Source organism: Chiroxiphia lanceolata, chromosome 6, assembly GCF_009829145.1.
Source record: "Chiroxiphia lanceolata isolate bChiLan1 chromosome 6, bChiLan1.pri, whole genome shotgun sequence".
NCBI lineage: Eukaryota > Metazoa > Chordata > Aves > Passeriformes > Pipridae > Chiroxiphia > Chiroxiphia lanceolata.
Window position 1 is genome coordinate 42,569,267 of NC_045642.1, and position 27,173 is coordinate 42,596,439.

Sequence of the window (27,173 nt, forward strand, 5' to 3'; positions counted from 1 at the left end):
CTCGCTCTTTATACCTGAATTCCTGCTTGAATGACTCACCTCTGGTTTCAGCAGGTCCCTCCTACTGGCTCCTCCACAGCTCTGCCGAGGTGAGCCCTGCCTGGCCACTCTGGCTTATGGCACAGGGCAGAAGGCAGAAGGGCAGAAGGCATGGTTAGGGCTTTCCTTCAGGTGAAAACCTGGAAAATTTAAAATCCCAGTCCTGCTTCACACACCCCTACAGAGGCCCCCCCTTGTTTATAATGAGTGGTAAACAGGGCTAAACACTGGGGCAGGAGCTCTGGCTGTGAGCAAGGGCTGCAATTGCCTCTGGCTTATGGCTTTCCCGGCCCTTGTGCTGGGGAAGCTCATCACAGCCTAAGGAGGCTGTGCGAGCCCCATCACGCTGCACCTCCGCCATGCCGGCCCTCAGAAACCCACTCCCTGATTGCAGCCTGCACACTCAGAAGTCCCTCACAACCAGGGCCAATCAATTGCATGGAGTCTCCCACTGTGCCAGCCGGTGGTGGGCAGTGACAGGAGCATCCCCACCAGGCAGCAGCCAAAGCAAAGGGGCAGTCTGTGGGAGCTGTGGCAAACGGCTATGCTGCTGCAGGCAGTCAAAGATGAGGGTGCTGCTGGAGGCTGCTGCCCTGGCCCTTCCCTGTAGCACCGGAGTTGGGGTCCCACCACCAGCCCTGAGGCTGGCAGCTGTGCTCCAAGGCCAGAAAGAGCTGGAAAACTTATTTTAGCAGTGACCCAAAGGGGGGATTTCTTTGTGTTAAGATCTCTGCTGTTCTCCTTGCCCTTCACAGCCCCTCACACATTGTCCCGTGGAACAAGCCCCGTCCTAAACATTCCCCAAGGCAGAGCAGCATGGCTTTCCCAGGTTGTTCACCCTTGTTTCCTGTGCCAGGGCTGGGATTTCCAGCCTTTACGAGATGCTATTACAGACCCTGAGCTGGCTTCCCCAGTCTAGGCACTGTTCTTCAGCATCAAGTGCCCAACTCTCCCAGGGCTGGAAACCCACCATGTCAAAGCTAGAACATGCCCAAGAAGGAGGAGACAGGACCTCCTGCATCCTCACCAGCTGCTTCCTGGGCAAGGCTGATGGGGTGGCTCTGCAATCCAGCTGGCGGGGTGGACGCTGCACAGAGAAGGCAGGAATTCACTGTGAGGCCATGCTCTGCTGCTGTTGGCAACCAGCAGCCAGTGACCAACACCAGGTGAGCCGATGCTATGCCAAAAAACAAAAGCAGCAGCTGAACAACGGAAAAGGGATTTTTAGGCTGATTGCTTAAGATTCTAATTCCATTAGAGACAGTTATATTTGAAGGGCAATGAGTAATCAGTAGCAGGATGTCTCTGCTAGCCCCTCTGCTGCCCACCCATTCAATTACCATGCACAAAAACTTCCAACAGGCATTTGCTGCTGGATGCCTTCTCACGTCAGTTTAGCTGCACTACACAAGTGTTCCCAGTGACTAGTATCTCCAAAGCTAGAGCCAACAAGAAACCAGTAAACCCCTCTGTCATACTCCTTTTCTGGCCTGCTTGGGCCTTTTATATTAAAATAAACATAAGGCATCAGAAAGGGCTAAGATTCACTCTTGTTCTTTATTAAACAGTACAGCTGGGTATAAGAGGCACACAGACTAGTTCAGTTCTCTTGGGAGTTACACAAAATGTGACACAGAAAAAGAGAAGTCAATGAGTTGGGAAAGCTAGAGGGAGCAGGGATGTTTTGGGGCAGTAACACCCACATCCCACCCATCACACAGCTGCCTACGTGTCACACAGAGCCAGAAGGTGTCACACTCCCATGATGCTGAAGGCTGATGCCCCAGAACAGGGTTGCAAAGAGGACATTCGCATTCCCAAACCCTCCTGCTCCATATCATGCCATCACAGCTAGTGCCTCCCTCCAGGCCTGGGTCCTCCATCCCTCATTGCTGGGTGCAAGAATGGGGAGGACTTCGCCTCATCCAGCAGATGGAGAGAGCCAGAGGCCAGAATGCATAGCACCACATTGTAGCACTGCAGAGGCAGAACATGGTACCATGGGGAGAACAATGAACATGGGGATGTTCACTGCCTGATCTACAACACCTCTCAGTTTGCCTACCAAACACAGCTGGAATGCTCTTTGCTTGCTGGAAGCCCATGGCTACCATCAGGCCTGGTATCAGGAAATCAGAGACCCATCATTACCTCCATGGCATGGGCTTGGGAGCCTTCTCCTGCCCCAGCCTGGAGGACATCTGAGTATTGGAGGAATGTGTCTTCAGAACAGGACCATCTCAGCCCTCAACACCAGACTCCTCCTGTCCATCCCCCTGTAACCAAAAAATTGCTCCATGTACTTGCTCTGGGGCTAGTGATGGCTAGAAACATGGTTCTGCCTGTTCCACAGTGACTTCCATAAAAAGATGAACACTTCCTTAAAGTGCTTAAGCTCAGCTGCCCCCAGAGTCCTCAGGTACTGCTTCTCAGCCATTTTCTGGGATTTCTTCTGGCAGATGCTATCTTCTCATTCCTGTGAGGGAGAGGAACTCTGCACATGGATACTGTGTGCAGCTGGGAAGCACTCCAGGTTCTGACAGCATCAGCAGAAAGATTCCAGCTATGCTTCCTCTGGCCAAGAGCCAGAATTTCTGGAAGCTGTTGCCATGACATGATTGCAACCTTCATTTTTATTTTAAGACACCATTGCCTTGTATTTATTTTATTCTCCTCATCACAAAGCAGTAAACAGACACTGCTGCTGCATTTCAGGTGGCTCTAAGGTTAAACCAACTGGCCAAACCAACACAAAGCCTTTCAGCTGGCAGCCCAGACTAATGTGACACCACTACTTGAATCATCCCTAGGAAACCTACTGAGTTGTGGCCAACCTGACACAGGGAAAACTGTGGATCCCATCTAGGGCAGAGGCAAGACTGAAGAGAGCACCAGGATTAACCATCTGTTAGTGATGTGTTGGTGAAGGGAAAGGGGGAAAAGCCTCATGGTGTGACCAGCCCTCACCTCTGCTGCCCCCGCCCCTGCCCCTGCCCCTGCCCCTGCCCCTGCCCCTGCCCCTGGAGGCAGCCAAATCCATCATTGCCACAGCTGGACCAGACACAGCAGCGCAGGAGGAGCGAGCGGTGCCAGACCTGGCAAGTACAGGCACAGCAAATAGGACCTCAGGCAAATAAGCCCAAGAGGCCTATGCCAGCTGTCACCTAACTAGGGTGGGTAGTCAGAGGAAGGAAGATGAGCCAGCTAAAAACCAGAGTAGGGGTGGGTGTTGGTGCTCCAACTAGCCCAGAGGAACTTGGGGCAGGGTGGCATACCTGTGCTGCTGCACATCCAGGCTTCACTTCAGGGACGTATCCTGCCAGCCCTTAGCAAAGGCAGAGATGTGTTGAAGCAAGGTTGAATCACTGTGAGAGCCCCAAAGCACATGTGACTAGTGGAGACAGCAATGGGCTGGTGCACAGAGAGAGACAGTGGGGAGAGGCAGAGAGTGTGGCGTGAGTGCTCCCTGTGCTCAGGACTGCTGCATGGTCAGGGACGGGGATGGCTGGCAAGATCTAGTCCCCTTCTGGGTGGGTGTCCCAGCCACGCTGCATGGCTTTCACCACAGCACTGTAGAGTTTGCTCCAAGCCTCCTGCACCTCTGGGCTGAAGGCAGTGCCAAGGCATTTCTCCAGCATGTACAGCAAGGACTCGCCAACAGTCTGAAAACCAAAGAGGGAGGTGTCAAGCTCAGCAGCAGAGGATGACATGCAGTCCCTTGTCTCACTTCACCACCTTTTTTGACTTCTCCCACTGCAGTGCACCTGCTCCTCCTCCACTAGCAGTACCAGGCCTCCCATCCCTGGCAGCTCAAAGGGGACCCAGAGCCAGCCCATGTCATCCCCTTCCCCGTCCTATGCAGGCCCTCATCCCACACACTGGGTGACTGGGGAGGGCAAGGCAGGGAGCAAGCAACACATGCAACACCAGGGGAGAGAGACACATCCATCCTCCACGGCTCCCACATGCAAGTAGTTGGCCCCACCCCTTGGCATAGCAGTGAAGCAGCAGAGCTGAGCCATGTCCTGATGTCAGGAGAGCGGGTCAGATCCCAGGCTGGATGCTTAGGGCCTGCCTTGATGCCTCTCAGGCTTCTCCACAGGGCACTGCTCCTCACAGAGCTATGAGCAACCCCATGCAGGGGCACCCACACACTGAGGGCAGGGCTGGTGAGGATCACTACCACAAATAAAAGGCACCCTGCTCCCTCTGAAGAGGACAAAAAGTGGCAGTATCAGGAGTGAGCCATGTGTTGGTTAGAAACCTTTTCTTCAACCTGCCGTTCCCTGCTGAATTATCCAGCATTTCTGTCCATGTTTGCTGGCAGGAGAGAAGTAAACAAGGGTTTAATATGTAAGATGCTCAGGTCTTACTGCCATGAAGGAAGAAGGGACTGGGGTGCAGCAACCCCTCTCAGTGCAGACATAGAGAAGTGGATGTTCCCTTTTCCAGATGTGGCAAGGTTTGCCCAGAGCATTTGATGCAGAGATCCAGGGCAAAGGCTGAGCCTGAAGCCCTGTGTCACAGGAGAGAGACTGCAGCGCCCCAAACCATGGTCCTCTTCAAACAGTGGAAATGCCTTGCACCCATCTGTCCTTTCTCCCTGGGCTTACTGGGGAAGGACAGAAAACGAGGGAACCTCAAGGGCAAATATCACTACATAGTTATCAGCACCTTGGGCAGGACGCCCTGAGCCACCAGCTTTCTCTCCAGCCAGTTGAACCCAGGATAAGGATGGGGACAGCCAAGGGCTGCAGGCAGGGGTGCACAAACACATCTGCAACAGAACAAGAGAGGACACCTCACCGAGAAAGACTCGGTCTTCACACCAACTGCCTGGTGCTTCTTGCCAAGGTTGCAGAGATACTCTTCCAGGCAAGACAAGTTCTCCAGGTGGCTCACAGCAGCATCAATCACCAGCATCACCTGGTGCAGGAGCAGAAAGGCAGAATGGCATTAACAGCAAGAGGAACAAAGAGTCTGACTCTTCTACTTCACCCTTGTCAGCCTGACCTGCTCCCAGCCCAGCAGATGCCCTCTGAGCTTTCCTTTGCTCTGCTGTGATCCGTGTGTCAAATCAGTGAGGCATGCTGGCAGCAGCACACACCACATCCTGCCATGGGACACTGCCAGAGGTGCACAGCAAGCAGCACAGCTAACCACCCTGTCCTAGAGAGGGTAAAGAGCCCTATAGCTACAGGCTAAGACCTAATGCTGATGCAGTCATTACAACTGCTAGGACCCCAGGACAACTGTATGGGAAGACTGGAAGTTGCTAGGACTGGAGTTTCCAACTAGGAGTTGCCAAGATAGTGCAATTGTGAATAAGGCCACTCTGATTCTAAGATCAGCCAAGGTATTTGAAGAGATGGGGTGGATAGTACAGCCAGGTCTCTTGACCTGGGCTGGTAAAGCACATACCACATGGTCTCCCAGGAGCATCAAGAACCAAATGGAAACAGGACAGAGAAATTTAATGAAGGATGAAGGGAACAGACATACAAAATTAGAAGAGATTAAAGCCAGGGCATGGTTATCTTGGCAAAGCCAAGGGGTAATAGAATTGTGCCCTATAATTTCAGCAGGGAATTTATCTCCAACAAGAGCAAATAGCTATGTCGGCTCAAAGCAATAATAGAAGTAAAAATGGACTTAACTTTGCCAACAAACAGAGGCTGGAAAGCAATAAAAAGCTTGCAGCTATCAGAGGAGCACAGTCCTGAAACAGCCTCTTACGAGGAATAAAGACAGGCAAGCAAGGCACCAAACTGGTTTAAGATGGAGCCAGGCAGTTTATGAAGGCATCTGCAAGCCAAGGCTGTGCTCAGAGGCTCTCTGAGAGATGCTGTGGGCCTTCTGGCTCTGCAGCTGCACCAAGAGCCTCTCCACATTAATGGGTCCATGCAAGCCTGGCCCACTGCCCAGCTCTGTGCCAACTCCTGGTCAGCATGTGGCCAAGCAGAGGGCTTCAGTCCTTGTCTGGACAGAAGTGAGCTCCTTGAGGCATCTCACTCAGGTAGGAGAAGGAGGCTTCCAGCTTTCACAAGAGGCAATTCACTCTCAGACAAGGGCATGAAAATCAGCATGGTGCTTCTTAGCTACCACAACCCGTATCCTCATTCCCTCCCCACTATTGTAGGACACTTTGTCCTGGCAGTAGTGCCTTCTGCTAGCAAGAGTAACCCCTGCAGTTATTGTCTCAGGGGGAAACTTCCCGTGCATTCCCTGGTAAGACACACCACAGTCTTGAGTCATTGCCTAAGGGCTTCTTCCTCCGTGGAGACTGTGCTCCAGCCATGCCATAACACCTCTCTCACCTTCCTGATGTGATCCAGGAACTCAGGGGCAGAGAGGCACTCCTGAGGGCTGGCAAACTGCTTGCAGTTGTACTGGAAAAGGGGCAACAGGTCAGGATCCAAGTCAAACAACCTGGAAAAGCAAGAAAGAAATCCCATCTTCTCACTTCCTCAGCTTTATTTAAAGTCCTACTCACCCCAGGAACAATCCCAACAGCAGCACAGCCACAGCCCCCTTTTACTTCCCTTCCCACCTACTGAACTCTCTCACCTGTAAAGGATTCAAAAGTTCTGAAAAGTTTTGGGTTTGGGCAATCCAGATTAGCTATAGGCAAAAACCTCTCTACTTCCCTGGCCTACAACCCCAGCACTCAGATATGTGTCTATGGCACATGAGGACCAGTCCCAGCTCACTGGAGTTCGTCCCAGCTCACTGGAGTTCCTCCCAGCCTAGCCCTTCTCCCCAGAGTTTTGGTTGTTGGCTCGACTCTTCCCATTCCCACTTCTTGATCCCCTTGAACCCAAAAGCTCACAAATCAGGGAAGGTCTCCAAGCTCCAGCAGCTGTCTGGAGCAAGGGGGCGTGCACAAACTCAGACAGTCTCCGACACCTTCACCACCTCCCATCCCGCCCCCCCTGCCCCTGCCCCATCTTCCCTGCCCCTGCCCCATCTTCCCTGCCCCCGCATGTCAGGCACACATAGGCCTCAATAGAAGCCATCCAGATAGATCTAACAGGCCACAGGGAATTCAGGCAAGACAGTCTCTCTTCTCATCATCCTGCACATTAAACTACTGCATCCCTCTCCCCCCACATTGCTGTCACTGCTCTAGTCCTGCTCTGGGAGGATCTCACTTGTTCCGGAAGCTGCTCATCAACTCTCCAACTGTTCTTTTAAAATGACTTTTCATTGATTTTTTTCCTTTTTCTCTTCACATAATTGATATATTAATCTGCTTAGCACAGGCAAGAAGCTGGGTATCAGTCATTACCCCCGGTACACCGCTTCCTCTGCCCTGACACTGAATCCCTCCTCGGCGGCCAGATCTGTGCCTGGGGCTGCGCAGCAGTTCCCTGATCAGGGAACAGTCAGGCGGACCCTTGCATACGCTTCCCAGAGCCGAGGGTACAAGCAGCCCTTCAAACAGCAGAAGTCGTGGTGACAAGGCAGGGGATCAGTGGGCAGAAAAGCACAAACCCTGCCCGCCGCTTCTCTCTCACCCTCCGTCTCCGCGTAACAAAGTTCTCACTGGCAGAGGGTGGGAAAGGCGGGGGAGCGGAGCGGAGCCCAGCACTGCCCCACGCCGCTGCCCCACGGCACCCGCGGCTGGGCGACGGAGGGGCTTCGGCCCCGGTTGCTCTCGGGAGCGCAGAGAGGCCAGAGGAAGGGAGCTGTCTGGGAGCCATCGCCAAGCACAGGGAAGCGTTTCTCTCCAAGAAGCGGAGCCCGTCCATCCCTCCCGCCCGGGTCGGTCCGGGGTGCCGGCGTCCGCATCGCGCCGCCGCGCTCACCTGGTGAAGAGGACGAGGCCGTGCTGCTCGGGGCTGCCGCTCACCCGCCCCCAGCTCTCCCGGATCAGCGCTCGCTGCCCGCCCGTCAGCGGCATCCCGCTCTCCATGGCGGGGGCCCTGCCTCTCGCCGCCCGAGGCGAGGCGCTGGTACCGCGGGCTCCGCGGGCGGAGGGGCCGGCGAGAGGCAGCCGCCCGCCCCTCGCTCCGCCGGGGGGGCCCCTGCCCCCGCGCCCCCCGCCCCGGCGGCATCCGCTCCCCGCCCGCAGTCCCTGCCCTGCTCTGCCCCGCGGCCCCTCTGCTGCACCCGCGGCTGTCCCGGCCGGGGAAGGAAGAGTTCACCGAGTATTTCCCATTCGGGGGAAGGAAGAAAAACGAAATTCAATATCCCCAAACCTCCTTATCCCGGGTCCGCAGGGCAGAGCAGAAAGTTCGGCTCATTCACGGTTGACATTTCCCGTCGACCTGATTTTACGAGCGAAGCAGCACCGCAGAGCCGTGCCAGCGAGGGAACCACCGGGACCCGGACACTTTCCCTCACCATTCAGCACAGCTCCTTCTGAGTGTAACTTTGCCTGGGAGGGCCTCAGCGATGCTCTGCCATCCTCTTGCTCTTGGCCACTTCCACTGAGACTCTGGATGCCACGCAGCCACCTGCTATTTCCATAGGCAGACGCAGTCTAGACACTGCAAAGTACGAATTTAATTTGAGGCTAATTAAGACAGCTAAACCAGACAAAGTTGTTAATAACAGATCGGAAGACATATCATCTTTGTCAATTGCGTTCAGGATGCACAGATTCTCTTTCTCGTTCAGACACTGCTTAATTTGGCCCCAGGATGTAGGCAGCACATAGGAAACAAAGCAAGAAGGGGCAAATGAGGTCTCAAGCAGCACAACAGAAATCAGGAAAGTTAAGGTTTTCATAAGGATGCAAGCAATACAGAAGCACAAATATTACTGAAACCATTGCAGTCTGCACAAAAATAACAATTGTGCTGATCTTGTTACAAGTTCTGGTTCTGTACATCAGACTTATTTCTTGTAATCAAGAGAGAAGACAAAAGCCTCTAACACAACCCAAGAAAATATTGACTCAGTGTAGGCATAAAGGAGTACTGAAAATAATCCCTGGGAGGAGACAAATTCAAAGGCACAATGGTACATTATCAACCCCAGCTTGTCTCCCAGGGGCCTTTCTCCTATAGAGCTAGAGTGACAGCACTGACTGCAGTGACGGCAGTAAGCCACCCGAGATGGCTCTGCAAGTGCCAGAATAAATTACCTGTTTCCTCAGGATTTTGAGACCTCACATTCTCAGTGCAGACCAGACAAGATGCTGCATAGGAAAAGCTCCACAAGGGTTAGAGGAGGCTGAAGAACCCTGTCCTAAAGCTGGGCTCTTGAAGGAAGAGTCCAACAAGCTCACAAAAACATTGAACTGTCAGATCACTGAGCCAGAAAACAAATGATGTCACAAGTATACTGTGTGTTAAATGCCACTGCTAGAAAAGACTAATTAATGTCAAAGGTTCCAAGTCCTGGGAAAATGCAAATGGCTTCTGCTAAATCATTACTCCTCTTAGAAATACAGCATTTTACCTTTCATACTAAGAAAACCCCCAAAAGCATACCATCTCTACACGTCTATATTCTTAGAGAACAGGGGATAAATTGAAAGCATTCAATAATAAAGAAAAGGTACAAGATGAAGGGCCATCTCATAGCTGGGGAGTCAAAATACACAACCTGCCAGCCTGCAGTGCTTCCTGCTGCTGGCCACCATCTTCTGGTCCAGGACAAGTTCCCACTAAAAACAGCATCTTAGCTGTGTGGTTGCAAAGGGAACATTCCCACTGGGCAGTGATGATAAATCACTGTGACGATAACCACTGAAACTGCAAGGAGCCTGAAAGGGCAGCTAGGAAAGCAGCGGGAAATACCGGGTTAATCTGAGCAGGGCAAATGCTGGCCCAGTAGTGCCAACACAAACATTAACCTTTATCTATCTTGCAGCTGATCGAGCACGCCAGCAAAGAGCATGAAGTGTCATCTTGTGTCATCTGCACAAGGTACTCTGACATTTCAGCCAGTTGTCAACCACACAGCTGTGGAGCTTCACCAGAGCCTGGTTGGACAGTACAGCCTGGCCCTGCTAACAAGAAAGGGTAGAAGAACAGATGGGCAGTGGTGTGCTGCTGGGGCACTGGAAAGGAGTCATCCTTTCCAGTGCCCCATCCTTTCATCTCCATCCTGGAGAGTCATCCCAGGCCACAGGATACTGAGGAGCAGAGTTGACGCACATATGTGAAGTCAGAGCAACAAACAAGGCTGAGTATTTGCCTAGCAACATTTTGAGTACATTCAGACCTGGCTGATAGTGGAGGAAGAGAAATACCACAAAAACAAGTTGTTGCAGTTAAGAGCAATCAGCTCCTGAAGATTAGTTGGGATGTAGGACACCTTTCCTCGCATCCACATAGGCACCATATCAGCTACCCTGCCCCAGGGCAACAACAAAGTACAGGTTCAGCCATTGTTCCTGATGGCAAGGGTGTCTCAGACAATAGCAGGGAAGCCACGACAGCAAGAGAAAATGGTGAATCTTGTCCCAAGCCTTCCCCCCGCACCTTCCCTCTGTGCTGCAGATGGTGGCTGCATGCTGAGCGCACGCAGACAAGGCTCAAGTGTCAGAACACCCCAGACATAACGGCAGCAATGAGAGTGCTCAGCATGACATGCCTTCCTTTCATGAGAAATACAGGTACCCCAGCTAATGAAAGGGGCAATGTGCTGGCCATACTCGCCTGTTGGCACACAAACCTCATGCTGGTATGAAACTCAGCAGAGTCTAAGAACTCTTAATTTCTTCCCTGCCTCCCCCAGCAACAGCTCCTTCTGGGCTGGATACATTCAGGAGCAGTTTCCCCACCTTCCCTGACTCTCTGAACAATGAATCCATCCCTTTGCTGCCTTTTGGCACTGGTACATGTTCCCTCCCTTAATAAAACCAGGATTTTTTAACCTGTACAGCACAGGTCTTCCAGCACAGGAGGAAGGAGCTGCAAGGAGGGACTTGATGTGGGAGACAGGGGTAAGAAACATATGAACCACCATTCACATGACTTGAAAGAGCAAGGGTTTGGGAGACACGGTGTTCTTCCCTGTGCACAAAGCAGCTTCTCCCTTGCAGCTACGTGGCTGTCTGGAGTTTCTCCTGCTATCAGAGCACTGAGGTTCTGAGAGCACAAGTGGAGTCCAGAGAGGATTTAAAGTACAAGGAAAAACAAACAAGGAAACCTCCCTTCTTGTTCCAAATGTTTTGTGAGCCTTCAAGCATGAGAATCTCAGCAAGAGGTTGACCACTGCAAATGTTTCCATGGTGGGAGGGTTTCCTGCAATGCTTTCCAGCTCCCTTGGCTTCATGCACCTAACCTGGCAGCTCAGCTCTTTTCTGAGCTGTTCTTGGATTTCTACAAGACCATCCCTAGAACTCTCATGAGTGAAAAACTACTGAGTCAGCAGCACAGACTGCTCCAAAATCATCTGTAGACTACTTGGAGAAAGGGGAGTTTCTGGAGAAACTCACTGACATGCAACAAGGATGGTAACACTCTTTTGTGCTTTAGGAGAACACAAATTTATGTTTTTAGTTTGCAGTGAGTCTCGTTATTGTAATCTATAGCCCCTTCAAGTTACAGTACCAACACTCCTAACTGCCCTTGCCAAGTGTCAGCTTCACTTGTTCTCTGTCTCAGTTTACCCACATGGAAAGAAACTTGCCCGATCTCATAAAACCGTGTGACAGAACTAAGAATAAGCTCACAAACGCCAGTCCCCAGCACTGAAGTCAGGGTTCACAGCACCTGGAGAAAAATCCTTCCTGCCCAGAGAGGCCCTATCTGCCTGACCCAGGAACAACTGCTTTGCATGTGCTGCTGTGGCACCATCAATTCTCATCCCAGCCGCTGCACTAACAAACCCATATCCCCCCTTGAATTTGTGCTCATTTCCAATTCTACACCTGTGAGTCTTCATGCATAATGACACTCTGATCTAGCTGCCTCAGGCTCCCTGCTCACTTTTTATACAGACTCCTGGGCTTGCCTAATCCCCTTCTTTCCCCTTGTCCCCAGTCTGAAAATCTCAGACCATGACAACTCCTGTTTTTCCCAGACTCCCATCCCCATCCTCAGGTGGGATCAGAACTCATGCAATGCTCCCAGCAGTCTTCTCAAGCTATCCCCTCAGGCCATGGTGTGGCACAGCTCAGTAGCAAAGCAAGTCACGAAATACAGTTACATAACAAGAATCAAAAGCAATGCAGGAGGGAATAATCTTGTCCATAAAATGATTAAAGCAAGCTGCAGAGCTTGCTGGCTGCCACCACGACTGTGGAGAAAACAGGGTAGCACTACCAACCTTGGGGATCTGGGCTAAGAGAAGAGGGATAGGCAGAGGGAGAAGGAGCAATGTGTGGAAGAGGATTCAGTAGCAGAATAAAATGAAAACTCCTTTTGACTTCAACTTGCTACTAGACATTGCCAGGTTTATCTTGAATCTCCTGTGGCCAGCTAGGGAACATTTGTACAGGCAGGTGAAAACATTACAAGGATGAGAGGGCATGAAGTGGTGAGAGAAGCCAAAGGTGACCACACAAAGTTGTTGGACCAGGTCTGGCACTTAAAAGATGCTCAGACCTTATCCCAGTGTTACTCACCTTGTGCTCTCTAGCACAGTGATAATCCATCACCACCAGGCTGATCTTCCAAGAAGCAACCTCTGCCTTTTGTAAGTCACTCTACCAAAGTGAGTTCACAGAGTGTATCAACCATGTCAGTCTTGACACACAAGATGAATTTGGTCATAAGACACAACTACAGATGTGCGCGCATTCCAAGCTGGTGGGATGCAAGCACCTGTGGTCCCAAAGCTCTCCAGCCTCATTTGCTTAGCATGGTGCTCTAGCTAATATGCCTGACAACATTATGTTAGCACAGTTACCTGGCTTCTGTCCTACCTAGGAATGGTGCACATGGTCTTGGGTCTTCCTCTGATTGTCTTTATGCTTCTGGACTGGATCATCCTTCAGCTGCTGAAACATCATGGTAAAAGCTTGGTGAAAGGATGCTTTACTCCCTGTGGACCCTCCTCTGTAGTTTCCCTGCTGAGTTTGACTTGTTTCAGAAGCGCTGCGGGTGCTGATCTCTGATTCGTCATTGATCGTCTTCTCTCTGATCTCCACTCCGTCTGTTCTCTCCCTCCTTTGTGCACTTTAAATTGACACTATTGATTAGGCCATCTCCTACAAACATTTGACGTACAGTGGTTGTCTACAGGAATAGCATTTTTTACACGATCTTTTAAAATAAAGATTTTATATTTCATTGCACCCATTTCTTCATGGCAGGGCTGTGCCAGCATTCCCACCTTTCAGCTTTGCACTCAGCCATCTGGTCTCATAGCAAACCCCATGTGTTATTCCTTCTATGTGCAGGATCCTTTCCTGCTTGAGGTCTTCTCCTCCTCACCTATCTAAGCCATTCTAGTTTTGGGGCTTTGTCAAAAATGATTTTCCAGTTCAGTGAGGAATTTTGCACCTGCAAACTCTAGAGTCAAAGAAGCCTAAGTTGAATAAATACTAAGTTTCTGTCTTAAGGAGAATGATGTACCATGTCATATCACAAAGCACTTCCCAATCCATTAGTAACCAAATAGGATGTTAAACAGCAACTGTTAGCAGTAGAGACTTAAAATCAGCAGGCACAGATGCAGTCCTACAAGAGGTGCCTGAGGGTATCTCCAACCTACTTGTTGTTAATTTTATCTTTTTAATAATGCTCAAAACAAAGGTATTTCAGAAGACTTGGAGTATAAAATGTGGTAATACTCAGAAAGACCAAACAGAATTATTAAGGAAAAAACTAACTAGCCTGATAAAAATCGGCATACAAGAAAAATAACCCAGTAGGGCGTTTATTATAAAAGTGTTTGAAGCTGTGTGGGTCACAACTTTTCAGAGTGACCCATCAGTTCATGCCTTTTCATCTCTGCCAAGTAGCAATCTAACTCTTGATGCTTCTCTTACTACCTATGTCCTGACAGTTTTTCATTAACTTCGATATTGCTCTTTATGCCTTCATTTTGAGAAGCAACCTTTTTGCTTTCCCCCTCCACATGACTCTCTCATAGCAGCCCTCAGTAACCTGCATTCTCACTTTCTGGACGCTTCTCTCTCATATTTGAAGTTAATTAATAACTTCTTACTCAGCTTCTTATGTTTGGCTTCTTTGGCTATTCCTGGCCTTGCCTTACACTGGGATAGTTGGTGCTGGTGCTCTTGTTGACTTTTATTTAAATATTGCTTCTCAGACTTGTTTCCAATGGGGTTTTTCCTGGAAGTTATTGAATTGTTTAAACTCACTTTCTTCAGCTGCACTGAAGCTGCACTTAGGCTGCACTCATTTGCCTCTTTTCACACAGTTCGTAAATCTTAAATAAAGATTGTAGAATCATAGAATTGTTAAGGTTGGAAAAGACCTCCAAGATCATTGAATCCAACTGTTAACCATTAACTGTCCACTGCCAGGTTCGCCACTAAACCATGTCTCCAGGTGTCACATCTACACATTTATTGAACACTTCAAGGGCTGGTAATTCCACCACTTCTCTGGCCAACCTGTTCCAATGCCTGACCACTCTCTCAGTGAAGAAATGGCCTTGTACCAGGCCATTTCCTCTTGTCCTGTCACTTGTTACTTAAGAGAAGAGACCAACTCCCACCTGTCTACAACCTCCTTTCAGGTAGTTGTAGAGAGTGATAATGTCTCCCTTGAGCCTCCTCTTCTCCAGGCTAAACAACCCCAGCTCCCTGAGCTACTCCTCCTAAGACTGTGCTCCAGACCCTTCACCAGCTCTGTTGCCCTTCTCTGGACACAGTCCAGCACCTCAGTGTCTTTATTGTAGTGAGGGACCCCAAAATTGAACACGGGATTCAAGGTACAACCTCAGCAGTGCTGAGTACAAGGGGGACAACCACTGCCCTGGTCCTGCTGGCCACACTGTTTCTAATACAAGATGTACCATCTTATACATGTTCACATTCTCATCTTAACCAAGTCTCCCCACTTCTCAGCTAGTTTCATTCTCCACCTCAAAACCAAATAGTTAGTGTCCCTAAAGCATTGCAAGGGATCAGCACACCGCCAGGGTGGGACTCAGCTGATCCAACACAGATGCTTTCATATGGACAAGTAATCTAAACTCCCTTTCTGGTCAATGGAGAAGCCCAGGTACTTCATAACTACCTAATCCTAAAATACACGGTAAAAAAAACCGTATCAGGTGAATGAAGCCTGAAGACTACCTTTTGTCAGCTGCATGACAGCAGGATGACTGGCTTTGGATGAAATCTAGAGATAAAGAAGGGTAAAAATGGACAAGAAGGGTAAAAATGGACAAAGCAATTTACAGCAATTGCGACACTTAGACTACACCCATTCTGATAAAGCACAAACTTTCTATTTCTAGAGCATGCATTACATGGGCCAGAGTTACAGAGTTAGTGATGGTGCATTAGAAAACAAATCCAAAGTGTACAACCACATTCTTGGATGTAAACCAGGTAGCAGTGGTAAGTGTAGTGAAGATTTATTTCAGCATATCGAACTGGAGAGACTGATGCTGGAAGACAGTGTGCAGTTTGGGAAATCATATGAGTAAACTGAAGAAAATGAGAAGGGGCATGGGAAATCAAGGGCCAGAGGAAGTAACCTGCATTGAAAGTTTCTATTTTGTTAGAAAACAGAAGATTAAGAAAGCAGCTTGAAGACAGAGCACAAAATCTATACTAAAACACCAGGTTGTAAAGCCTCATTCTTGTTGAGGAACATGTAACAGGGTGATGGCTGGAATCTAGCAGCCTAGAAATCTGGCAGGTTCAAATCAAATATAAATTGGAATCGCTCACCAGTGTACGCCCACGTGAGATTACTTACCTACAGAAAGAAGCCATTCTTCCTTTAGAGGGCAGTGAGAAGTAAAGTTTTACTCCAGATATTATCAGCATTTTCTGAACAATACTTCATTCTTTTTCCTTTCAGTTGTCTCCCTACATTCTAGCACAGCTTCTGTATCAGCACTCCTTCCTTCCAGAACAACAGCCCTGATCAGACAATATCCAAAGACCAACTTGCACTGTGTGAAGCAGTACAAGATGTCAATAGGCTTTTCAGAAGCCGTTTAATAGCCTATTGTATCACTCCGTACAGGACATAGTACAGTTCCCAGCTGTCCTGGCTTTACTTTAGCAGCCCTTGGAACATGTCTAAACAGACTGGTTGGCTCTTCTCCAGCACTGATCTGGGCATCAATGTGTAGCCCCAGATAAGGCAGCTGTACTTCGGTTTTCCCCATCTAGTTCCACCCCAAGCAATCCCCAATTATATTGTACTCAAAAGCATATGCTGGCCTCTCACTACAGCCTGGTGCAGAGATAGATTCTGATTTTCAGCATTTCAGTTTTATTACAGATTCTTGCATTTACTTCACAGCAAGGGCCTCATTTGTACAAAACAGTGCACCAGTCTGGTGTTATGGATGCTACGGATTGAAAACAAGAATGACTTATAGAAGAATGTTGGATTCCTGAATAAAGTGCTTGATCTGTAAAACGAAGTGTTCACAGGTAATCTACCAGAAGCTTGATGAAAATACCCATTAAACCTGACACATTATACATATTTACAATTTAACACATCTTTAATAGGGAGAAGTAAACCTGCTTCAACACACATACTTTATTCTCATCCAAATAAACCAGTTTCACTTCCTGCTGTGCTTACCAGCAATTGCCTGGATTGCAGTAAAATCTGACCTCCTTGAATTGTAGTCCAACAACACTTGTGTGCTAAAAGCTGATGTAGATCATCACTATCCTAGATCAAACTCTTCAATGGGTCCGTTTAAAGTTCGTGTTGCTACTTCAAGTATGTGAGGAAGAGAGGAAAGGGGGAAAAAATCCACCCCAAGATCTAGGCACAAAGAGAATGCTTCCAAGAAGACGTATTTATTACAAAATTAAATTCCAAATTCTACCTCATTTTCCATTATCACCTGTACAAAATACATTTATAGCTCAAGGGAACATTCTCCCATCCACACTGTAGGATACAGTAATTGCACTGTGGTTAGAAGACATTCAGTTCGTGGACAGATGGACGCACGCACACACAGACAGCATTAGTAAGAAAGGTTCAGGATACAGGACAGAATTACAAAGGAAGCCCTCTCACTGCTGCTACAAACTCTTGCTCATCCAGGGGCAAGTTCTCCAAGGATGGCTCCAAACAGTGACTCTTGTAAAACACAATAACCTCACTTGGCAACGTTTTAGGAACAATTACAAATTCAACAGCAGTGGTATCCGTGCTAATATATCACCACCTCAGATATTATTTGTGATAATCATAGCCCTTGACATTCAAGTAAAGAGCATAAAAAAGTTTAAAAAGTGAAGCAACTCACAACCCACCAGGCAACCAAGGTCTTAGTACTTTAAAGAAGACAGAGACAATTTTCAGTCCTGACTGCTTACAGTTCACAGTCCCCCGCTGAAAACAACAAGTATGCTATGGAAGTGGTGTTCTTATCCTCAGCCTTCCTTTCCCAGCAGGAAAGAGCCTTATGTTCTAACAGTCCACACACTTTTGCTTTCATGACACACTTGCCCATGTGTGGGGTCACTTGCTGTAAAGGGGTAAAAAAAAATAATCTTACCTACATTCCCGAGCTGGCAGAGACATAGGGCTAAGGAGATTTTCACACTGTCAGTAGGATCCCGAGAGGATGAAACAGGGCTTGTGCACAGAGTGCCAGTCGAGAGGGTAAATCACTCAGGCACAGCATGGAAGGGAAGCTGCTAAGTGTGGCAATGGAGAATTTCAGGTAAATGCCTGTTTTTCTGTGTTAAGAGTTGGTCCCTTGAAAATAATTCTCAGAGGGATTCAGGAGGAACAGGAGGGAATTGTCAAGTAGTGCATTTGTTTACCTTTCCATAACAAGGTTCTGGTTTTGTTCTCAGATTACAGGTATTCATTTACTCAGGATACTACAAGATGTCCTGTTCTACCCCTTGTTCAGGCACCTGTATGAAACGGATGCACAGCCCAAAAACTGGGGAAAGCAAAGACATGTCCTGTACTTTGGGTATAGTTGAAGAAGTAGAAGAAAGGAGGAAGATATAAAAAGGTAGATCCTGTCAATGCCCTTTGTGCATCAATCAGCCTTTCCAATCGAGACGCAAAAAGAAAACCCTACACAGAAAGGAAAGGGGTGGTGGCTCTCATACCCACCGGGCTGCAAACAATGGTGGTGAGCAGTGATGACACAAAGTCCTCTACCTGGACCAAGAGCAACCTTGACACAGAAATCTCCATTCAAATCCTCCTCAGGGTCACATCCCTGTCTCATAGAATGAGTAGTCCAGTTCCTGGAAATAAGCCGGTCCCTGCTGCTGCAGTAGATATGTGTGTATTGATGTCCTGAAGTGGCTGTTAACAGAAACCTTTTAAGATGGATGGATTGTCTAGGATAAAGCTAGATGAGCCTAGGGGCCCTCTACCTATCCTTCAAAGACTGAAGAGTTGAAGATATTTTACACACAAAAAAGAATGTGAACCAGGGAATGTGGCAGCCTGCAGCTTTTTGTGATTTGAATCCATGGATACAATTTGATGAAATACTTTGTCAGTGATAAAGGGAGCCCTGTCTGGCAAAGTTCAAAGAGAGCAGCTGCTCCAGAGAACTGCATCTTCTGGCCTCAGAAAGCACTGTGAGCCATTTTCCACATGACTGGGGAAGAAGACTAACAAGCAGTCCTCAAAAAAACCCTGAACTCATTCCACAAGCACAACTGGAAAAGCTGAACTGAAGCAGCCCAAATTCCATCCAGAAAGCAAAGAGTGCCCTACACCCATTGCCTCATGTTTGTACTACTCAGACATTTTAAGACAGAGTCAGTAATGGAATCCCAATTATTTTATTTTATTGACCTCACAAAATATCAGTTACTATTATGTTCCAGCTGTGGCCTGACAGGTTTTAAGAAGCAAATATTGAAGGTCAAATTCTAAAATAAAAAATGAAATAAAAAAAAAATCAGTACTCTTCTCCCGAAAGAAGACAGACCTACACCAGTCTACACTTACTTGAATACCCAAACCTTGGAGTCCACAGGGTACAGAGGAAACATCTGTTCTCTAGACTTCAATATAGATCTTTCAATCTTTTTACCTCCAGATTAAAAAATTTAAAAAAGTTCTGCTGGAAGTTGCTCCCTCTTGTGGAATAGCAAGATTTTTTTTCACTGTATGGCTCCATCCCCTTATCAGCATACAAGACCTAAGAAACAGATTAGTCTCAATGTCAACCTAATGCTCTCAGAGAATTTCTGAAATGACAGTCCTAAAGAAAAATAAACCTTTGTGTGTATTGAAACAGAAGTTGGGCTTGTACATAGGAAGGTGGGATGGGAGCATGACATTTGCCACCTTTAGCACTCAGCTGCCAATCCACATCCAAAAGATTGTTAGTGATAAAGGATGGAGGGATCCTGGTCAAGGAACAGAGTGGTTCATCATCTTCAGGCAACTTCTACAAAGCCGACCCCTTCATAATAACTGAAGAAATCAAGGTTACTGACTCAATATTTGCATTCCCACAGGTTTAATCTGATAAATAAAGAGTTTTAGAAACTGTCATTCCAAAATGTTCACCTTTCTTAGGGTTTTTTTGTTGCTAATGCTAAGAGCAAGCGTGGGATTATACGTGCTGCAAAAAAACTCTGCACTTTAAATCATAGCTTTTATTAGCTCTTTTGGCAAATCCTCCTCGTGAAAATGGGACTACCCTAGGGAAAGCTCAGATTCAGCTTAGCAAAATATTAAGTTAATAATCTCACCAAGAGTAGAAGATGCTGAATCCCATTGGTACAAAGGCAGCACTGCACTGTCAGCCACTCACATTGCCAACAGTTAACAACTCGCAGCTGCTGTCAGATCAAGCAGGATCTGAAGAAGTTTGCAGCCTTCTCTCTCATCCTTCTTGCCTATATATCACCACAGTGAGCCCCTGGCTCATGCAGGTAAGAGCACTTCCTGCAATAACAAGTGGAAAAGAATCATCAAAGCCAGTAGCTAATTAGTGCAATGACTTTCCACCATATATGACCAGCAGGTGATTAACTCAAAACCTTTAGAATCAAAAGCACATGTCCATCCCATTTGACTTAGTATCTATAGGAGCCAACTTCTGGAGAGATGTGACATACCAAGCCAGAGCCTTTCAACAGCAAGCAGCTGCCTAACTGAACAATGCTACGGATCTCTATTGAAGGGGAATGAAAGCAAGTCTGACTGGAGTCTAGTACCCCCCACAGAACAACTATGCTAATGCAGCCCTTCTGTGTGGTAGGAAATACATTAGAATTCAAGATTTGGTAAGAGAAATAAATGTACAATTCATGTTTAAAGGGAGATACGCTCACCTGTAATTTTGATGAAAGGCTGTGGAGCAGAACAAGAACTCTGAAATGAAAGGCTTGAGTGCATTGAAACGTACACAAAAGAGTTTCAAATATTACTTCTTGATATAGGAATACAGGTGGGGTCTAAGTGTCATTCACGTTGGATGCTACAAGGTAGCAACTTGAACTGTGACAAGAAATTGAAACTGTTTGAAGAGTAGGAGATGGAATAAAAGGGACATCTACAAAAATAGACCTAACACAGGACAAAGGCACCTGATAAACTGAATTCTGATTTCTTGGAAGGGGTGGATTCAACATTCAATGGCTTTTGACACTTAAGAGACAAAGAATTTTTGCTTGGCCTCACATTTCCTTCAATACAGTAATTTGATGTCCAGCAATCTATGAGAGGGAACTTTTTCCGTATGGGAATACAGTGAGCAGATACCTTGGCACCAGCAGCCAGCGGCCAGTTTTTCATTCCTTAAGATGAAGCCTTCCTCTAAAAGCACAGGTACTGGAAATGAAATAGCTAGGATCAAAGGTGAATGACAGCCGTCTGTAAAATTTCCAAGCTATCATTTCAGTCTCTAGTACATCCTCATGCTGGTCTCCACAGCATACTGGGGCTGAAAACAAATCACCTGTCATTTCCACTGTCATTTTCTTGGCAGTTTCAGACAGAACTGCAAAGAAGCTACAAAGTGCTGAGTTGGAACAGTCTGGCTCAGGAAACAGGCCTGCTAGGTAACTGTTACAAATGATTAAAGGTGATCAGAAAGCAAGGCAGTATATAGGGCTAAACAATTTCATCTCTGTATGCAGAAGGCCTGGGAAGCAGGCAAGGCACGGTGGCTCAAGAGATTTCAAGCAGACTCCTTTCAGTCAAATTCTAAAAATTCAGGGTCAGAACAAAAGAACTGCAGATAGACAGGGTAGGGTGGAACGGAGGTCCCCATATACTTACAGGATGCTTTCAAAAACCTCACCAAAAGAAAGACTGTTAATCATGATAGAAGTCCTAAGGTCTCAGACACTGTCCGGCTTTCCAACTATAATGGTGCTTAGATTACAAGAAGGAAGACACACACAGGTGTACATGCAATCACAGACAGCCTCCAGCTTCTACTGCTCTGAGTGCTGGAATGCCACTGCTGTTTGACTGGTATATATTGCTCAAAAGAATTGACATCTAAGCAGCCAGTTGTCCATGAACATAACCTAAGGATTCAGGACATGAGTCTTTTAATTTAAGGGGACCTTCTCATCCTCTGCATCTTCCAATGCAGGCAGTGCAAACAAATGCCGAAGCAACAGGGCTACCTATACCCAGAGTTCTCCAGAGAGGGCATGTCTTCAAAGCACCAGAATCAGCCTGACATTGCAGCAGATCTCATGCTTCTCATCTGCTGTTCCCAGGCTTCCCTTGTTGGCTCTAGAACTCCCAGGAGTCCATCCACCGGAGCCCTGCCATGGGGCTGCTAGGGTCTGAGGCCATAGGTCCTATCATCCCATAGGACAGAGGATGGAAGAGGTAGAAGCTGTGGAAAGAAATCAAAAGCCCATCAAGGACTGCACGGTTTTCTGTTTCAAGAACTTTGCAGCAGATTAGTCCATAGAGATGTCCTATAGAATCTTTGTCTTTGGGTTGCACTAAGCTCCACTGGGGACCTTCTAATCTCTGCTGAACACAATATATACATAGCAAACAGTTTTATAACACATGGTATTTTCTCTTAGAAACCAAAAGTTTTGGAGAAAAGCCAGCTGATAAAACCTACAGCAATAAAAAATCTGCCTATATTTGAGGAATATGGCACCATCATTGGGACTAGAACCAGAAATCACTGGATTTTGGGATTGGAGGAAAATAGAGTGTTCACACTGCGTGCTGGGACAAAAGAAAGATTCCCTGCAATGGAAAAATGTTCTGTAAAGCATTACTGGGACACAGATGCTGAATCTAATAAAAATTGAGAGTTTAGGACTGGGCTTGAGGATGTCTGACAAATTCAGGAGAGAAGAGAGACAGAGACTCAAGGCTAAGGAAAATTAACAGGCATTAAAGTTTCCATTGAGATGGCAGCTATCACACATTCATGAAAAGTTAAGCTTTCAGCACTCACCTGTACAGGATAAGCAGAACCAGCGCCAGGAAACCCCCTCCATATACTTTTCTAGCTGTAGTGCTGGGTGACAAGAACCCAGTACAAAACTTCAGTAGTGAGTCCCAGGTGATTCCTAGGAGAAGGAAGAGGGAGGAATCAGGGGAAGAACAGAGCCACTATGTTCACTGACTGGGCTGATAAAGCTCTGTTAACACCAGAAGACCATTCAAATTTTAAATTCATTTACCGTGGTAACCTTCAAAACTATAGAGATTGTTTTGTATCAGCAGAAGGTTCTTTTTTCCCCTACCTTTCCATTTGAATAAATGCAAATGAGATCTGGGCCTAAGATCCTAAGTTGTTACAAAATCACAGGAAAAACTACCAAGACCAAATTATAAACACACATGACAGAAAAGTCGGGAAAGCAAACAAAGAGAAGCAACTTGTACAAAAGCATATATAAACAGTGAAACAGCAGAGAATACGAATCCCATCTCTAAATTTAAATGCCCTAAACACTAGACATGACTGCCTTTTCAGGGTAGCAACAAAAAAAAAAAAAAAAAGACAATTTGGCCCAGCAAGGTGCTTTGTGAAAAACATTTTGAATTAGTCAATGTTTTTCAAGCACTTTGCACAAGCAAGCAGAAAGCCTATTCAAATTAATAAACTTTTTAATCTGAAAACATTAAATTTAATGGAATTTCACCTGTTTTTCCACCTTGTCTTCTCCTAGACTTTACCTAGTATTTACCTGTCAACATGCTGGAAAAAAGCATGGCAGGAAAGTAGTGGTGAAAGTAGAGAACTCGTCCCATCATAAAAAAAGGAAGGTAATGAAGGAGCCAACCCAGTGTGATCTGCCCTCCACCACGTAGCACGACTCTGGATAGTTCTGGAACACAAGTATACAGACAGAGAAAAACTCAGCTACAGTTCGTATTTGCAAACCTTAACACACTAAATAAACTCAACAGGAAAAATCTTTGCAGGCAGTCATGTATTGGTCTGAAATTGCTTCAAGCCTCTGCAACATCCTGGCTGCATTCTTTATAAACATACTGTAAGGTAAACATATGCAGGTATTCTTCCCAAGAATGCCAAGGCAGTGGAAGGATTATAAAAAAGGTTTATTTCAGGTGCAAGGACCACTTTTTTATGATGCAGCATGCATCGGATCTTCAGGGGCAAAAGGCGAGTTCCCGCCCCCTCAAAGCCCCCTTTATCCTCTCTGATTCTCTGCTGCCTTCCCAAGGAGGCCTTGTACATGTCTGCAAACATGTTATCTGTCTGCATACTACAGAGAGAGATATCTTGCTCACAGCTTTTTCCTGTAACATTCTCTGAAATGCAGAAGGAAGGAAAAAAACCATCTAACCCATTTGAAAAGGCATTTTGCAGTTTTTCTAAGTGAAACAAGTTCTAGCTTTCTGTTACAAAGTCTTGCGCAATTGCACCTATCCCTACACTACAAACACTTGTCAGGAGAACAGTAAAGAGAAAAAATATAGAGACATAAATCTCAAGGGACTGGCAGGAAGTTGATTACGCTGTATGTTAAGACCAAACGTGCAGTTCCTCAGGGCATATATCAGACTAATCAGGTCACTCCAGTTACTGATGTTTTTTATTCTCTCTGCAATGAGACTGTGAGCCATCCAGATGATCACTCTGCCTGGAAAGAAATGTTGCCTAGCTTTCAGAGCCTGGGGAAGAGAGTGAGAGCTCTGGCGTCTGCATACAGCTTAGCCAATAACTTATTCTATAATTGAGTAGTTTCCCATCACGTTTTAGAATTCACTTCCCACAAGGAGAGCTACAAAATGAAGCAACCATTGAAGTAAACTGGAATGGTCAAAATATGACTTATTAGGGTTTGTGAATAGCTCTACCTCTAAAATGATTCAAAAAAGGACCATTGTATCTCTTGCATTTGCCATTTGCTTTGCAAAAAGATCGGGAAACATTTCTCATTTTAAAACACTGTGCATACTACAGTAGTATAGAGAACATGCAGACCTTCACAGCAGGACTTTGATCCAACTGGCCTGTATCCCGTGTAGCATTTCTGTCGAAGATCTGTGCTGTTCACCATTAAACTATTTAACATATGAAGATCCCATTCTTTTCCTTGTGGACACTGCTCAATAATTCAAGCTCAGTCGTTTCCCACCCTTGATGCACAAAGTCCCGCCATCCATACACTTTTCAGGTGTCTGCAAAAGGCATTTATGAAAAGGAAGACTGACCTTACCTTTGAGTTCATACGTCAGTTGGACACCTCTCTTCAGTGCCACGGCAGTGCAAATTGTTATCAGAAAATATAACCCCATAGTGACCAGATTTAGCCACCAAATCACCTACAGGGGAAAAAATAAAGATTTGGGACTTTATGGTGGATACGTGCATGTGAGAGGAAATGAAAAGTTACATGCAAACATTAAGAGTACAATAAGAGAGACTATCCAAAAGGAGGAGAAGGAAGAGAAACACTGTCAATGGAAGAAGCAAGACTAAGCTAAAATTTGCTAAAGACATTGACTTGGAACCTCCCACTCCAACTTACTGGGTTTCCCAGCAAATAGACACGATAATCCGTCTCATTGACACCAGAAAAACGCAGGCCCTGAAGAAAGAGATCAGAAGGAAGTAAAATGGATATTCATCAGTCCAATTGCATCTTCAGCACAATGAAGAGGTGCTATGCTTCTAGAGGCACTGCAAAAGCACTTGAAAACAGAAAAGAAGGTGGACTAATCAATATACCTGGTAGTTGATGGGCCAGTGCCAAGGTTTGGATGTAACTTCATTGTCCTTTGGTTTGAGGCCGCTGTTTCCCTACAGATAAGTCAACATAAAATTTACATGAGCAGGCAGTTATGCTGCAACACCTGTCCAGAAATGTCTGTGTACGCAAACATACATCTTTCACTCTTCCTGAGTGAAAGCTCTTTTCTGACTTACATGAACACATCATCTTCCACAGAAGGGAATGCAATGAGGAAAATTAATGTTTTCTTATTACTGTGCAAGTGAAAATGTTCTTTAGGTACCATAAGAGGCAGTATTCTCTCATTTCTCTTCTCCAGCCTTTCTGTTACTGAGGACACATGTTGCATAAGCAAGACCTTTGTTCATTAAGAGACTACTGTGACAAGTTTCCCTCACTATGAAAAAACCCCAAGCTTCAGAAAGATTATTTCCATGGAAACTCATGCAGGTGCTTCCTTACCTGAGATACATTATCACTGATTGCCATGGAAATGCTTTACAATAACACTTTAAAAGCATTAACAATAATTTCCTTGACTACTTTCTTTCTCTTAAAAATCTGAGAAGACCTTTACAAACAATAGCAAAGAAAACCTTGGACTCCATTCTCAAAATACTAACTTCTCATTCTTCAGCTGAAGGATTGAGGAGCTGGAAGCAGAAGGGCTGTGGCCAAGAGTACAAAAAACAATCATGGAGAAAAGACTGCAAGAGCAGTTCACCTTGAAAATATTTAATCTGCTCTATTTTTTTTTATATTCAGAGATAAAGAAGAAACCAGAAATCACAGCACCTTGATGAACTTAAAAAAAAATCAGAAGTTTTCCATTTTCAATCCAAACACTTACTGTTCTCCTAAATGTCTGTTTAGCTTATTTTCTTGACTTTGACCACAGTAACATCCTCTTCCCTAACAAATACTAATTTAACTTTAAAACCTTCAAGGAAGGTAAGTAAAGTATGACATAACTAGGCTGTAGCCAGATCACACCAACAGCAGAGCCAGGCACTACGTCCAAGGCTTCCAAACTTGGATGAATTAGCTCCATTCCTTTTTCTAAGTATAAATTCAAGTAGGTTGCTCAGGTATGTAAATTCTGCCCTAGCTTGCAGCCATCACCCAGATCTCTCAGAAAGTGCTATTTCTTTTTGATGCAAGAGAGAGGAGAAAGAAAATGATAATTTAGAATTAATGATATCCTACCCGGATCATAACCATGTGGGATTCTAGCAGAATTTCTGCAAAAGAAGGCTTCAAAACATCCAGGCTGATATTGGGCACTGCGGGAAAAAGAGAGAAAAACAGATTAGACGTCTGTATGGTTTACATTTATTTGCATCTTTCATAAAAAACTACATTCTCTCCTTCTGCAACAAACCTGCTTCCAGAATCTCTTTGAATTCTCTACGCAATTCATTCATATTCTAAACACAGAGGCTTGCAGTTAAAAGTATCCCCCAGTGAATTTTACAACTGATGTACTCCTAGATTTCCTCCTTTACTTTCAGGAGCAAGAGAAAGAGACAGAACTCCATGAAATTAACAGATTTGTATTTCTGGCTAAAATTAGAGACATGCTCTTCACAGGCTGCTGTTTACCTGTAAATGAGCCATACGTGTGGGAGTGCATTACAACAGAACAAGAAATTCTACCGAGTCAAGAGCCCAGGATTTCTCTCCTTTGGTTTGCATACAGCTGCTCTCAAAGGATGAAGAACAGTAAGTATTTTAATAACTCAGAACTCAGCCCAAGTCACCTGCAATTCATGGGATGAAAATTGTGTTGAATAACTCGGGTCAGATGAGGCTGTGAAACATGTAACTCCTGGATGAGGCTGCAAGGCCCATCTGTCATTATTGGCAAATTCATATCTCTGTCACACACTATTAATTTCTTGATGGTACTGCAAAGTGATTA

At 46.2% G+C, this 27,173-nt stretch overlaps 2 protein-coding genes across 4 annotated transcripts in view; both read right to left on the bottom strand.

Moving 5' to 3' along the window:
- Positions 1-3,049: 3,049 nt before the first annotated feature.
- On the bottom strand, positions 3,050-11,365 carry NGB (neuroglobin). 2 transcript variants are annotated; one of them, XM_032691369.1, is made up of 4 exons: positions 8,249-11,365; positions 6,357-6,468; positions 4,846-4,965; positions 3,050-3,701 (listed from the first exon to the last, which is right to left on the bottom strand). In XM_032691369.1, the coding sequence occupies exons 1-4, from the start codon at positions 8,386-8,388 to the stop codon at positions 3,555-3,557; spliced, it is 519 nt and encodes a 172-aa protein (XP_032547260.1). In that variant the 5' UTR covers positions 8,389-11,365; the 3' UTR covers positions 3,050-3,554. The 2 variants fall into 2 exon arrangements, with proteins under 2 accessions (XP_032547260.1, XP_032547261.1); XM_032691370.1 differs by lacking the exon at positions 8,249-11,365 and adding an exon at positions 7,848-8,022.
- A 5,221-nt stretch (positions 11,366-16,586) lies between these two features.
- POMT2 (protein O-mannosyltransferase 2) overlaps positions 16,587-27,173 on the bottom strand; it is a 30,400-nt gene continuing 19,813 nt past the window's right edge. For both annotated transcript variants that reach the window (XM_032691360.1, XM_032691359.1), the window contains 7 exons: positions 26,459-26,535; positions 25,249-25,320; positions 25,049-25,108; positions 24,737-24,842; positions 23,237-23,377; positions 22,498-22,612; positions 16,587-21,912 (listed from right to left, as the gene is read on the bottom strand). In XM_032691360.1, coding sequence (XP_032547251.1) covers positions 21,807-21,912; positions 22,498-22,612; positions 23,237-23,377; positions 24,737-24,842; positions 25,049-25,108; positions 25,249-25,320; positions 26,459-26,535 — 677 coding nt within the window. In that variant the 3' untranslated portion in view covers positions 16,587-21,806. The remainder of the gene's footprint in view (positions 21,913-22,497; positions 22,613-23,236; positions 23,378-24,736; positions 24,843-25,048; positions 25,109-25,248; positions 25,321-26,458; positions 26,536-27,173) is intronic.

Excerpts from the sequence above, each read along its gene's own strand:
- NGB (XM_032691369.1), bottom strand. The coding sequence starts at position 8,388 with ATGGTGAGGGAAAGTGTCCGGGTCCCGGTGGTTCCCTCGCTGGCACGG. Across the intron at positions 6,469-8,248 it reads CTCTGCCCTGCGGACCCGGG|GTTGTTTGACTTGGATCCTG; the intron begins ATAAGGAGGTTT and ends TTGCTTTTCCAG. Across the intron at positions 4,966-6,356 it reads TCCTGGATCACATCAGGAAG|GTGATGCTGGTGATTGATGC; the intron begins GTGAGAGAGGTG and ends CTCCTGCACCAG.